Raw genomic sequence first — 15871 nt, 5'->3', positions numbered from 1 at the left:
CTTTGTCCACCAGCCTAGTGTAAGTTGCGCCAGCGTTCTTCAAACCGAACGGCATCATTTTATACATGTATTTGCCGTGAATGGTGATGAATGCGCACTTAGGCATGTCTTCCTCGGCCATGAATACCTGATGATACCCTGAGAAGGCGTCTAGCAGGCTTAGCATAGTGTAGCCTGCCGTGGCGTCAATTAAACTATCTATTCGAGGCAAGGGATAACAATCTTTAGGGCACGCTTTATTAAGATTGGTAAAATCAACACACATCATCCACGCCCCTAACGACTTCCTCACCATTACAACATTTGCTAGCCACTCAGGGTAAGTACAAGGCATGATAAAGCCCGCCGCTAGTAATTTGTCTACTTCAGCTTTGATGGCCTCATCCTTCTCGGTCGAGGAGTTCCTCATCTTCTACTTGACAGGGCGAGCGGTGGAGAGTACGTTCAGCTTGTGAACGATCACCTCCCGGCTCACGCCTGGCATCTCGGCTGCTGAGTATGCGAAAACATCTTTGTTCTTCCTCGGCGGGTCTAGGAGATCGCTCGAATTTTGGCTCCAGGTCGACACCGACAGTTACGGTGCGCTCCGGGTCAATTTTCACTTCCTCGGTCTCGGCTCCTTCGACCATGCCGACGTTAGTATCCATCGATTCGCCCTCCTGCTGTAAGGATGGGCTCTTCCCTTTCTCCGACTTCTTCGCCACTTTGAGGGATTGCATGTTGCACCCCCTGGCCGACACTTGGATATCGACTACTTCATCTCTCTCGTCCTTTGAGACGAGCTTTTGTGCTTCCCCCCGGCCCGAGACGTACATCAACGTCAGGGCCCGGATGGACATCACTGCATCGGCCTCGCTCAAAGTGACCCGGCCTATGAGAACATTGTAGGCAGACGAACCATCAATAACCACGAACTCAGATAAAACATTTTTAGCCGCGTCCGCTTGGCCGAACATCACCGGCAGTCTGATTGACCCCAGGGGTACCAGGTCGGCCTCATAGAAGCTGTATAGCGGGTTGATGCAGGGGCTCAAGTCTCCAATCTTCAGATCGAGATTAAGAAAGCACTCCCTGAACATGATGTTCGTGTAGGCGCCTGTGTCAATCAGGCACCTTTTGACCAAGTGGTTGGCTATATCCAGGTGGACTACGAGCGGGTCGCTGTGCGGAGAAACGACTCCTTCGTAGTCCTTCTTTCCGATGGTTATATCGGGGATGGTGGAAGCGGGGATCGCTGTTTTAGGCACAAAGTTGATGGCTTAGTATAACTCATTTAGGTGCCGTTTGTGCCCATTAGCTGACCCACCGTTCTCGTTTCCCCCGATGACAACCTGGATTACTCCCATCCGTTGGAATACTGATTTTCTATTCGCCCCGTCGGCGCTTGCTCCTGGGCCCCCAGCTACATACTTGCTGAGGCTCCCCTTTCGGATTAGCTCCTCGATGGCATTCCTTAAATGCCGACAGTTGTCGGTTTTATGGCCGGTGTGGCCGTGGTACTCGCAAAACTGGCTTGTGTCGCCGTCCTCCCTCGCCTTGGGGGGCCTTGCCCACTTCTGGCCATCATTCTTGCTTAGGGTGAAGACCTCGGCTGGAGAGGCGATCAGGGGGGTGAGACTGCTGTACCGCTTCTGGGTGTATGGTCCCAAACTCCCCCCGGCGCCCGCCGAGTGTTGTTTCCTATTAAATCTCTCAGGCCGTGACCTATTCCCGTCACGGCATCCTTCATCTATGTTGTCCCGGCGGCTCTTCCTCTCTGGGTGCCCAGCTTCACTGTGGCCTACCCAGGTTTTGTGATAGTCCTCCACCTTTACGGCTCGGTCGGCCATCTTTCTGGCGGAGTCTAGGTTGAGGTCTTCGCACTTGATCAGCTCGTTTTTGAACTCGCCTTTGGGGAGGCCTTTCATTAGCGTGAAGGCCGCCAGTTCGGTGTTCAGCTCACGGATCTGCTGAACCTTAGCGTCGAATCTTTTCACGTAGCTGCGGAGGGACTCGTCCTCCCCCTGTCGGATAGTTAGGAGATCTGATGTCTCCACGGCCCTTCTTTTGTTGCAAGCATACTAGGCTATGAAATTGTCTCTTAGGTCGACATAACAGTATACCGAGCCATTAGGTAGCCCCTTGTACCAACTCTGAGCCATCCCATGCAGGGTCGTTGGGAAAACTCGGCACCTTACCTCATCAGGTTTCTCCCACACCGACATGTACGACTCGAAAGCCTCGGCATGGTCGGTCGGGTCGCTATCCCCTTTGTATGATATGGGCGGCAGCTTCAGCTTAGTCGGCACAGGGACCTCTAGGACATAGGTACTGAGGGGCTGTCTGATCACGTGTCGAATGACACGTGGCGATCGGCTCCTCGCAACCTTAGTCCGGCTTCTCTCCCTCTGGCGGGAAGGGCTTCTTGTCCGACTTTGGTGAGTCGGACTTCTTTCATTCCTCCGGGGGTGGCCTCGTTGTTGCCGCGGCGACGCTGTCCTCCCGCGAGTAGGGGAAGGACTTAGGTCTACCACTGGCACCACGGGCTCCGCCGGCGTCCTAGCATGCCCAGCTCCTTGTATTGCTCCGGTCAAGTTGTTCGGAGTCACTTTATGGGCCCTGGTCACCTGTGGATGCGCTGCCGTCACCGCCGTCGTGACAGGGGTGATCGGCGTACTACCCATCAGGTCCAGGAATAGCTTCAATTTGGCCGCATCGACCACATGTCCCATGACGGTGACTTGGTCGGTCGGCCGGCAGCGGTGTTTCTGGCTCTTTCGGCATCCCGAACATCACCGGCTCAGTGACTCGGCCGGTGGGGGACTGCCCGATCTCAGAATTATGGAACGTGTCATCCTGGTAGAATGCAGTTCCTTCAATCACAGTTTCTTGTTGCTTTGACATCTTCTTAGCTCTTTGAATGGTTTTGGTTCTTTTTTTTTTTGTAAGGTAGGTGACTAGCTTTTAGTATCTATTCCCCACAGACGGCGCCAATTGTTCCGGGAGTAATTCCGGAGCAGGATTGTGACCACTTAAGCTTGTGGAATGATGTCGTTGCTTGCCTCTTCCTTTCACTCTCTCCTGTAAAGATGAACAAACTGAGGGCTCGGCTTGGTACCGAGCGTAGTCACTTCGACGCTCAAGTCAGTAAACTTAGAGAGATAAGTTGTGTGTTAACTTGGCCAAGTATATTGTAGAGAGATAAGGGAGTTTATACCAGATTAAGATGATTTTTCGGATTGTTTTCTCAATGAGAGATGGTGAGTATTTATAGGCTTTCACCTTTTGTCACGTAGTGGCCAAGTGGCCAAGTGGCATAGCAGGTGGAAAGACGGTCTTACCCTCGGCCGAGGGACCCATGGCAGGCCGGCAGGCCTGGTTGACTCCATGCCGAGGGGACTGGATGTGAGTACGCGGATATGCCTCTCGGCCGGCTAGTTGCCGAGCCGAGACCCAAGTGACAGGCCGACAGGCTTTGTCGGTTAGGATGTTAATATGTTGACTTGCTGTCTTTTGGCTTTGACCTTGGTCAATATGTTAACTCGGTCAGCGGGTGCAGAATATACCCCATCAATTTGCCCTCAGCGTAGTCTATGCCGTGGTATGGACCTTCGATTCGTGTTGAGCGTATTCTGCGCATGTTGAACTTCTTCCTCGGCCTTTGTCGGTTAGGCTATTAATATGTTGACTTGCTGTCTTTTGGCTTTGACCTTGGTCAATATGTTAACTCGGTCAGCGGGTGCAGAATATGCCCCATCAAAGACTAATTCTATTATTGATTGTGGTAGCAAACAAAATAATCTTTGTTATTCCTGTCAAATAAGTAAGCATAAAAGATTGCCTTTTACCGATTCCTCATCCAATACTCTTGCACCATTTGATATTATTCATAGCGACTTATGGACGTCGCCTGTCACGAGTAAAAATGGGTACAAATATTACCTGAATTTAATTGACAATTTTACTCAATATGCATGGGTATATCCATTAAAGTTCAAACTGAAACTTTCACAAAATTTACCAATTTCCGAAATTATGTCACAACACAATTTCACCGCTCCATAAAAGATTTTCAATGTGACTTAGGACGAGAATTCGATAACAATGAACTTAAAGATTTTGTCGATAAAAATGGATCCGTTTTCCGTTTCTCTTGTCGGCAAACTTCCCTGCAAAATGGCAAGGTCGAACGAATGATCCGTCGTATCAATGAAATAATCCTTGCTCTGCTTCACCACGCCTCCATTCCGCTCGAATTTTGGGTCGATGTCCTTCACAGTGCGGTCCATCTCCACAATATCCTTCCCATAAAACTCCTCCAATTCCGCTCTCCAACTTCCGCTCTTTTCCTCAAAAATCCATCATACTCCCATCTCCGAGTTTTTGGGTATGCTTGCTATCCGAACTTATCAGCCAAAAGACCACATAAACTCGCACCCCGGTCCATCAAATGCGTCTTCTTAAGCTACCCGCAAGAATTTCGTGGCTATAAATGTCTCGATCCCTCCACTGCCAAACTCATCATTTCGCTTCATGTTACGTTCGACGAGTCTGTTTTTCCCTTCGCCAAAACTGCCCCAGCTCCACTCGTCCAACCACCCATTCTCGACAACACCACTACTTCCCCAACCCCTGTCTCCCCTACCCACACTCCTACTCCCACCTCCACGCCAACTCCCCAACCCTCGCCTGCCTCCCCCACTTTTGTCACTCTTGTCCAAACCTTCCCCAACCCTGTCTCCTCCTCTATTCTAACCTCTGCCCGACGACCTACGCCTCACTCAAACACCATACACCACTAGCCTGACCCAACCTCCCTCCTCTTTCCATGACCACCGAATGACAACCTGTGCCATGAACGGGATATTTAAACCTCGCGTCATGGCAACAACCACCACACCGCCCCTTTCCCCTATACCCAAAAGCCCTCGCCTAGCCCTCCAAGACCGTAATTGGGCTGCTGTCATGAATGATGAATATCGTGCTTTAATTGCTAATCAAACATGTGAACTGGTACCTCGTCCCACTGACGTTTCTATTATCCGTTGTATGTGGTTATATCGCCATAAATTTAAACCCGACGGGTCTTTGCAGCGCTACAAGGCACGTCTTGTAGTGAATGGTAAATGTCAACAGGTGGGTATTAATTGCGATGAGACTTTTAGCCCGGTGGTCAAGCCGACAATGATTCGTACTGTACTTAGTCTTGCTGTTACTCGGTCTTGGACTATTCATCAATTAGATGTAAAAAACGCATTCCTACACGGGGACCTTGTTGAGACCGTCTATATGCATCAACCACCCGGTTTTGTCGACCCAAATGCACCGCATCATGTTTGTCGACTACGTAAGTCTCTCTATGGATTGAAGCAAATCCCACGGGCTTGGTATCAACGATTTGCAAACTTCATTTTATCAAAGGGATTTTGTAGCAGTGTGTGTGTGATCCGTCTCTCTTTATTTATACTCATGGCTCTGACACGGCTTATATGCTCCTCTACGTCGATGATATCTTCTCACGGCCTCTAGCGATTCCTTGCTTCACAATATTATTGATTATCTGTCAAAAGAATTTGCAATGTCAGACCTTGGTCAGCTACATCATTTCCTTGGGATACAAGTGACTCGTACTAAAACAGGACTGTTTCTGTCTCAAAATCAGTACGCCCGCGATATTCTTAGCCGTGCTTCAATGGCATCCTGTGATCATCCCCTCACTGCACCTGTGGAAACCGAGTCCAAACTCAGCTCCACCGCAGGCCTTCTTATTGCTGATTCCATGCTTTATCGAAGCCTTGCTGGAGCTCTCTAATATCTTACCATAACTCGACCCGATATTACCTATGCGGTACAACAGGTTTGTCTATTTAAGCACGCCCCTTGTGAGCCTCATTTTCAATATTTGAAACGGATTTTACGTTATATTAAGGGAACCCTCGACTACGGCCTTACTTTAAACAAATCAACTGCACTCACTTTGACCGCCTATTCTGACGCTTATTGGGACGGGTGTCCCGACTCACGACGGTCTACTTCCGGCTATTGTGTTTTTCTTGGTGATAACTTGATTTCTTGGTGTTCCAAGCGTCAAGCTATCGTCTCAAAATCTAGTGCGGAAGCCGAATATAGGGGTGTTGCAAATGCGGTTGCCGAAACAAGCTGGCTACGTAACTTACTTTTGGATCTTCGTGTCCCTATTCTGACAGCTAGCTTTATTGCGACAACGTCTCCGCGGTTTACTTATCCGGCAACCCGGTTCAACACCAGCGGACAAAACATATCGAGATTGATATTCATTTTGTTCGCGATCAAGTTCGTCTTGGGAAAGTCAAAGTAGTTCATGTTCCGGCCGAATATCAATATCGGACATCTTCACCAAAGGTCTTCCCAAGCATCTCTTTACACGGTTTCGCTCCACCCTCAGCGTTTGTTCCTCTCCCGCTCCGACTGCGGGGGTGTATTAGTAAATATTATGATTTGATTTGATTGTAAATATCTTCTAGTTATTTGTTAGCTAACTTAGAGATATCCTTGCCTTGTAATTAGGATCTCATGGTTGTATTATGTAACTATATAATGAGTTAATGACTAATAGATTAACTCCCAATTCAGGGAATTATACAATTCACAGATATCTTCTTATTAATCTTTGGGTCTGTACTTATTTGGTAGTGTGTCTCTATTAACGAGACTTGTTATAGTTAATTTTACTTGATGCTATCACAGCTTGACATATTATTTTGGAATTAGTCTGGTACTATTACGCCCTTAGTCACCCACTTCTTTGACTGTTGCGTATACTTTTTATAAGTCCTTATGCTATGACAGGGCAAAATTAAAACACAACTTTAAGTTGGTTATTCCATTCTACGATTGTTCTGATTGTGTTGTTTATTTCATTTTAAAAAAATGTGGAATTTCGGCATTATGTTAAATGTATCTAGTGTTAAATTTCGTGTAGCAGCCTCATACCATTGATTATTCGATGTAAAGAGCTCATTAAAAGGGGAAATTGGTCGATCAAGCTTGAGCATACCTATAGAGAAGCCAACCGAGCGGGTAATAGACTCACTAATTTATGAGTTACATCGTCTACAAATCTAAGCATTCTTGATGCTCCGTCATCTGCTTTGCGTTCAGTTCTTAGGGAAGATATTCATGGGTTACACGTCGTACTAGTGCTACTTAGTTTATTTGCTTTTCGGGCTTGTCCTTCTATTGCATCAAAACTTAGAGGTCTTGACCTTTATACAATTGGTCCAGTTACGAGTTATAACAGGGTTTGACTGAAAAAAAAAAGGAATTATTTCGGATATATCATCAAATCGAATAAGTTTTGACAAGTCTACTCGTATCGAGTTTGGAGATTTTAAAGTTGCAAAGAAATAGAAGGTGACACATTATATGTTTCGACCCAAATTCAATAGCATGGCCGGACACATGAACGTAAGGGAGGCTGGCCCTGTTTTTTCTGACTTAATTTTAGCTCATTTCAGTTCAACTTAGCTTTATTCAGTTCTGTTAAGCTTAAAAAGTTCAGTTCAGCTCATCTATGCACAAATTAACTCTTAGATCCTGTTTTTTTCGGCTGAAAAGAGCTAAACTGAACTGAATTCAGCTCAGCTCCATTCCGTTCAGTTCAGCTCCTATCAGTCGAAAAGAACAAGGCAGCTCTATTCGGCTTAACTCTGCTCCATTTAGTTAAGTTGTATTCAACTCTTTTTAGCCAAAAAAAACCGACCCTCCACTAATTCAGAACAACAATGGCAAATCAAAGTAAAACAATAGAAAAAGAAAAAAAACAAAAATAAAGCAATTACATAACCTATATAGCCAATGCCTAATGATTTTGTTTAATTAAAGTTAAGACCTAAAGAAAGTGGGAGGAAGGCCATAATGTCTAATACGTCCTAAGCAATAATTAGTGGAATAAATGATAATGACACAAAATAAGAAAGAAACTAAAGAAAAGCATAAAATTAAAGTCCCTACCACCATGAAAAATAAGAGTAATAATAATGGTGGATCATTTTCATAATAGAAAGTGGGTATGGGAGGGTTGACGTGTAAATATGAAATTCTGTTATTTATGCACAATATCAATACACACACCTCAAGTCCTCAACCTTATAAGTAACCCTTTTGTAAGGTGCCATTTTGCCTCACACACTTAATAATTAAGAGGATAATAATAATTTAATACAAAATAAATGACCACATTTAATCATGTTATTACTAACAAGTTCTTTCTCTTGAGCTTTTTAATTTTGGTTACTAGTTCATGTTGGATTACAAATGCAAACCATTATGGTGAGGATTATCACATTCATACTACTCAAGTTAGCTCTCTTCTTCCTTCTGATTTAAGCTCCACATGCAATTCTTCTCCTCAAGGTTAATAGTTCTTCTATACTTTATCTCTTTTCTTTATCAATTCTATGCAATAGCCATGATAATAGTTTGGTGTAGGTAAAGTTTCGAGTCGTCACACAGGGACGAAGCTAAGCACAGCCTAATCATGGCATGGTCTGAGTGAGTTTTTAGAGAAAAAATATACATAATATTGGATTTATTCAAGAAAATAACTATTGTTTAGAAATGTAGGTAGGTAACATTGTATGTTCAGCCATAGATAGATTTTGAACCTAGCTTCGTCCATATAGATCATATGCTCTCTCAAATTGTTAAAGAATAAAATATAATAGGAAGTCATATACGATAACATGATTTTGTGATAAGATTAATAAATAATAACCGTATCTCTAACATGTATACGGAGTATTAGTTTTTGATGTATATAAAAATAAAAAATAAAAAGCCATATTTTGGAGAGGTAAGTGTAAGGTGAATTTTGGAAAATAATAATAATAATAATAAAAGATTAGAATTATTATAGTTTGATGGGCAATTAGGTGCAGAGTGTTTATTTTGTGTTTTGATGCGTGATGATTGACGATTTTGACTCGTAGGTTAAGGACAATCTTACAATTATCAACGTATATGGAGTATGCATGTTAATTGATGAGTTGAGTGTTAATTAATCAACTTGTTTTGTGTTGTGTGCATCCTTTTCTTTACTGTTGCGTTGTCTTGAATTATTGTATTAGCACTACTCACCATATAATTTGGTATTAGATCACTAGTCACTAGTCTCACTACCATACAAATGATACAATCTTCAACTACTAATAACAAACTCCGGAGCTTATAAGGAGTAAGAAAAAGCCCTAAGGGATTTTGGGAGGTGATTTATTTAAGTGTGTATTAATTTTCTCTTCACAGTTTTTTTCCACGATTGATGAAGTTAATCATGTCAAGTAGCCTATAAATATTTTATTTATATATCAAAAAATGATCTAAACATACATAATCGACCTGTCGTGATCTAATACTGACTCAATTCAAACTGATCGATGAATGACTCGATAATAAAAAAGATTAATAATTAATAATAGTCCAAATAAGACTAAATTGACAATTATCTTAACTTTATGACCTTAAAACTAGAACAATGGACCTAAACATGGTAGTTCTCTGTATTAGCATAGAACTTTCACCTAAACTTGAAAACACGCGTAAATTTATGTTGACAATACGACTTGATAATTACCTAAATTAAACCTGGCCCGAAAATGACCCTAACATAGACCTAATCAAATAACCCCTTTAACCCTATCCATAACCAATTCGATTGCTACGGCGTTACCTTATACTCCCACTTCGCTGTGGATAATGTAGCAGACTTGGTATAGATGGGGAATTTTCTCCTCACCGGAGCTAAACACATTTCACAAATATTAACAATTATAGGCAATCCAAGCAATGAGCAGAATATTTGGAAGCAATGAGCGTAGCCAAGTTGTTGATTAACCACAAACAATCAAACATAAGCATCAATTCTTTCACTTTTCCATCGCATGCATATTTCCCTTTAATTATTCTGTTCCTGCTGGCTAAGGAATAGTTACAAATCTTCCTTTGATTACTACCATAGAAATTACAATAATATAATATAAAAAGGTGGATTATGAAAATTAATCGATGCCGATCTATTTATCTATGATTATGTTATAAAAATAGATAACCAACTTGTCTCGCCTTTGTCTTCTATGATAATTTGGGTAGACGTTTCACTTTGATGAATGAGAGTCCATCAACCTAGTAAAAATTGGGGTGACTGTTATATACTCTTTTTGTACTAATCATTTGTTTAAAAATGTGACGTGTGATAATCCATGCAATAGACTAATCCATTTATATTTATTAATTAATAATAAGGCCCAGGTTGGTGAGGGTTATGGGTGGCAATAAGTGGATTACCCATCACATAATCAATCAACAGAATAAGTAATCCACCATTTATTTATTTAATAATGATATAAGGTTCACCACCAAGATTAGATGTGGTACCTAAATAATCTATCGGCTTCTTGAGGGCAATTACATAACTTTCTTTACGAAATCTCCTTAACAGGAAGCCAGGAACTAACACATTATTTTATTTTGTTCACATATATATATACACCACTCTACTCTTCCTAACGTGCAGGCTAAAATTCATCATGCACTATTCATTTATGGAAAATAAAGTTGTTGCAATGAAAAAGTAACAAATCTTATTTGAACCACTATGAAACGTTGCTTCCTATTGAAGCTCATACGAGCCTTCGTATCAACAATTCAAATAAGGTAAGATACCTTTGCTGATACGAAGGTATGGGTTTCAATTAAAAAAGCAACGCTTCATAGATATTTGAATAAGATGTGTAACTACATTGAATAACCTAATATGTGTCACTTTAATTTTGTAATTAAGTGAATTTATACTGAGTTTGTGCAAAATGTTATACTTCGTATAAGAATTTGTTATTTAGTAGTAACACCGAAACATTATAAATAACAACCACAAAATTTAGACATAAAAAAATGACGATTGACGACTTAGTTAATTAGTCGAAGATAATTTTATTGAATTTTCTTTTGATGGCAAGACAATTTCATTTGACAATTGAATACTAATAGTGCAGTACGTCTAATCTAATGTGCTAATTTACCCGTTTTGTTGACTTAATGGTTAACTTGTGGAAGAAGAAAGAGCTGACAATAATATTATTTGGGTTGAATTATAATGATTAGGTAGGAAGTCAAATTCAGTACGATTGAGCCACAGACATGGGCCATGTTCACCAGTGGATTCAGAAAAGACGACCCGCCTAACCCACGTGGAAATCCTAGAGCACGACAAAGATCGAGTCGAGTCAATTAGGAACCGGGTCAAGCCCAATCTGGCCCAACTTGACAAGGTCAGACCTGTTGGTCAGAAAACAGTCGTCTTGCCTGCTAAGTCTGGAAGCACTATTGGCTCTGGCAATTATATTGTTACTGTTGGTCTTGGTACTCCTAAGAAGGACCTCTCACTCATTTTTGATACTGGTACTCTCCCTTCATATTCTTTACTTTTAATTTCCGACTCCTTCGTACCATGGCACTTTTTTTTTACTGAATAAAACTGAGTTGAACTTATTTTACTTGCTTGACTTATTTATTGTGGGATGAGTTTGATTAGGTAGCGATTTCACATGGACACAATGTGCACCATGTGCCAAGAGTTGCTACGACCAACAAGAGCCGGTATTCGACCCATCACAATCGTCCACATACTCAAACATAACATGCTCTTCCGAGCTATGCTCAGAGGTGGGTGCAGCCACGAGCGCATCCCCAGGTTGCTCCTCAACCACGTGTATTTACGGGATCCAATATGGCGACTCGTCCTTCTCAGTTGGGTTCTTTGCCAAGGACACCCTAACATTAGGGACGGGTGCATATGTACCCAACTTCTATTTTGGGTGTGGTGAGAATAATCAAGGTCTTTTCGGTGGGTCAGCTGGCCTTCTTGGTCTTGGTAGGAACAAGTTGTCAGTTGTGTCTCAGAGTGCTTCCACTTTTGGCAGCTATTTCTCCTATTGTTTGCCTTCCAAATCTAACTCTACTGGACACCTTACCTTTGGTCAAGGAGGAGTGGTATGTGCTTATCCCGTCTTCTAAATTTTATACTAGCATTTTATAACGAACGTGATGTCATTTGACTGTAAACCGTAACAAAACCGTTTTATGAGAGCTTTCTTATTTTATTTTTTTTTGTAACAGTCGTCAAAGGTGATCAAGTACACATCACTGCTATCAAGCTCAGGAGATGCATCATTCTATTACTTAAACTTAATAGGAATAACTGTGGCCGGACGTAAACTGGCACTCTCTCCTACAGTATTCTCGACTGGGGGGACTCTAATAGACTCAGGCACGGTCATAACCCGCCTACCCCCAGATGCATACACGGCCTTACAGGGGGCCTTTAGGAAGGCCATGTCCAAGTACCCTACAGCCCCAGCACTGTCAATTCTGGACACGTGCTACGACTTAAGCAGCTACACGACAGTGGCAGTGCCCAAGATAAGCATGTTGTTTAGTGGGGGTGCTTCCTTGGACTTGCAAGTTTCAGGAATATTATATGTCAAGGATTTGTCGCAAGTTTGTTTGGCATTCGCTGGGAACGAGGATGCAGGGGATCTGGGGATTATTGGGAATGTTCAGCAAACTACATTTGATGTTGTGTATGATGTTGCTGGTGGTAAGATCGGATTCGGCGCTGGTGGGTGTATGTAAGACATATTGATTGGGATATACTCTAGTCTTGGCTAATGTAAAGAGAAATTTTGCATTAGTGTTTAAGCTGGAGTTTACACTTGCAATTTACAAAGTGTTTATATGTCAATGGTTCTAGACAAAAGTTAGCATACCATTTGTGAAACTTGAAAGGTTTGGAATTAGGACTATAATAAACAAGATTTCTAGCTCTGGTAGTCATTAATCAACTGTTCCATTAGAAATTGTCTCTATTACTTTGAAATGTATTTTTACCAACATTGGTTCTTCACTTGTACATAAAGTTGTATTGTGCTTCAAGGTAATATAGTATAGCAGATTTTAAGAGTACATCTATCTTCAACTTCAACTTTTTCTTATCAGCAATTGATCCTCCTAGATTTTTTTTTTTCTTGACAGAAGTAAGGAATAGCTAGAACTAGTTTTCTTGTCCGTGCGTTGCACGGATATTAAAATAATGTGTGATAAATTTCACAATAAAATAGAACATAGACATATAGTACATCGTTCATGTCTAAAAATTTTCAGTTAGTCTTGCTGAAGACGGGTCGGAGCAAGTGACGGGTAATGTCACTCACAAAACGGATAGGGGGGACAAGGTGGGCACCCCCCATGTGCTTCCCTCTCTCCTCTATTTGGGTAATTTGTGAGAGGAAATGGTATCCGTCACTCCAAAAAGACGGATACGTGCCGTCTTCAATGAGATTTTGGGAAAATTTTATGTATGCCGCATGACCAATAAATAATTCCCGTTAACATAATATTGACATAAGAATAAAAGAGTGTTTGATTAATAAAATACTTTTTTTAGGAAAATAAAACCACTTTGAAGTTTATATATATGATACTTGAACTGATAGTTTTTAGAATTTGTTCATTAATACCTGTTTGTTTTTCAATTGGTCAATGAAAACAATAATATCTACTCTACATAATTAACTCAATGATGCAACAAATCTTCTTCTTTCGAATAACAACCATAATTTAATCATTGTTGGATCAAATTGTAATTATGTAAAAACATTTAGAGGTAGTTAGAATGTTATATCTCCCGGTCAAACTATAGAAGTACGTTTGAATGTGAACCAAATTCCGACACAATACTACATGCCCCCCCCCCCCCCATAACAATAGTCTTTCCTATTCACACATATGATCTAAACAATCACATCCCTTGAAATATCGAGCCTTGTCTCCGGAACTTATCTCATATTTATCCAACCAAGTGAAAAACTAAACCCCTACTTCTATAAAAATCCACCATCCAATGGAAATTAACCCTTACTCTATGTTGTTTTTTTAGGAAAATAAACCAATATGAAGTTTATATATATGATACTTGGGACTGAGAGTTTTTAAATTTTGTTCATTAATACCTGTTTGTTTTTCAATTGGTCAAGGAAAACAATAATATCTACTTTGTATAATAAAGTCAATGATGCAACAAATCTCCTTCTTTAGAATAACAATCATAATTTAATCATTGTTGGGTCAAATGGTAGTTACGTAAAAACATTTACAGGTAGTTAAATGTTATATCTCCCGATCAAACTATAGACGTACCTTTGAATGTGAACCAAATTCCAACGCAATACTACATGGCTGTGGCTGCTTATGACACCCCCCTATAACAATAGTCTTGCCTCTCATCTTCTCATTTGAAACAAAATCCTTCACACAGACCCCAATTTTTCTTTCCTATTCCCACACATGATCTAAAACAATCTGATCTCATCCGTTGAAAGATCGATCCTTGTCTTCGAAACTTCTCTCAAATTTATCCAACCAAGTGAAAAACTAAACCCCTACTTCTAGAAAAATCCACAATCCAATTGAAACTAAACCTTGCTCTAGTCAATGCTGTTAGAATTAAGATTTTACTTTAATTTGGATTCATGGGTCAAGATTAAATTTTATTATCTCATAATTATTATCCGTTTTCTAGATCTAGTAAGGAAAAACTTTAGTCAACTAACTCGTCGCAATGAACTTATTCCCACTCGAAACAACCTTTAGGCCACTACTTAATCCCTTCGGTTCACACATAAAACGGTCTAAAATGCAAAGCTTTTATCTCTCTCTTGAAAAGTCCATCTAACTAACAGAAAACTAATCGCTACTTTCTGAACTTCATCATCTTTACATCCCGTAAAGATTAAGTTGAACATGACAAAAAAAAAATGCAGAAACTTAGGTTTTGTTTGATAACGACAGATTGAACATTTTTTTTTTTTGCATTTTGAGAGTTTTTGCACTATTTAAATAACAAATGCGCTATTTTGAGTGTTGATCATCGACATATTGAAATAGTAGATTGTGGTGTAATTTCCTGTTTTACATTATGACCTTTAATTTGTATATTATAAGAAAATAAAAATTGAGTTTTTTTATCTATGAGGAAATTAAAGATCAAACTTTATCTTTATCATATTTATAATTAATATCCTTCACTTAAAATATATAAATTTAAGCAAGTTCAAACAAGTTAGCTAAAAGTTATAAATCACACATTGTACAAAGTAGTATAATCATTTTTTTTTTATTAATATGAAATAAATGTCATAAATTTCATGAGAATATTAATGTGGTAGAGAATTATAGAAGAGTTGGCAAGTACGTAACCCCCTTTTAGGTTTAAATTTTTTCATTTATTTTTATATTTTTGCCTAAAGGTGGTTAAAGCATTGTATTATGCATGACGAATATGTCTCACCCTTCCCCAATTTGTATCTCTCTCTAAAGTATACTGATGATGTGCTCAATTTACACACACAAAAAAAAATAGCATAATACCGTTTTTTATGCATGTAAATTTGTCAGAAAAAAAGTTTGAGAGAGACGGTCTTCACTATGTTAAGGAAAGACTACTAGTCTTACCCTTTTATGTGTTTTTCATGACTGTTTTTTAATGTTGATCGTTGCTTTAATTGAATCTTAACCTTATACATATTTCTATAATGAGTGTATCTAATTTACCTTCAAGCCTAATTCAAATATATTTTATTACTCGTGGTACCACTTTTTACTTTAAATTGTAAAACAATCGCACAATAAATTTTTTCAAAACATTTACTCATTTGTCATAATATGATATTTCGATTCGCAAATTACCAGCAACTTTCTTTATTTTTCAATACTCCTTGAAAAATAGATATCAAACTTTTTACTTATCAATAATTTGTGAATATCTTATTTAAATTTTGATTAATATACTTTTATATAATGA

At 40.1% G+C, this 15871-nt stretch overlaps 1 protein-coding gene across 1 annotated transcript; it reads left to right on the top strand.

Annotated features, from left to right (window-relative positions):
• Positions 1-8075: 8075 nt before the first annotated feature.
• LOC141605518 (aspartyl protease family protein At5g10770-like) lies at positions 8076-12975 on the top strand. The gene is made up of 4 exons (XM_074424330.1): positions 8076-8373; positions 11116-11412; positions 11546-12003; positions 12130-12975. Exons 1-4 carry the CDS (start codon positions 8190-8192, stop codon positions 12643-12645), a joined length of 1455 nt encoding a protein of 484 aa, XP_074280431.1. The 5' UTR covers positions 8076-8189; the 3' UTR covers positions 12646-12975.
• Positions 12976-15871: the final 2896 nt, after the last annotated feature.

Source organism: Silene latifolia, chromosome 10, assembly GCF_048544455.1.
Source record: "Silene latifolia isolate original U9 population chromosome 10, ASM4854445v1, whole genome shotgun sequence".
Classification (NCBI taxonomy): domain Eukaryota; kingdom Viridiplantae; phylum Streptophyta; class Magnoliopsida; order Caryophyllales; family Caryophyllaceae; genus Silene; species Silene latifolia.
Note: the sequence above shows the minus strand (reverse complement) of the source record. Positions and strands in the feature narration are given on the sequence as shown.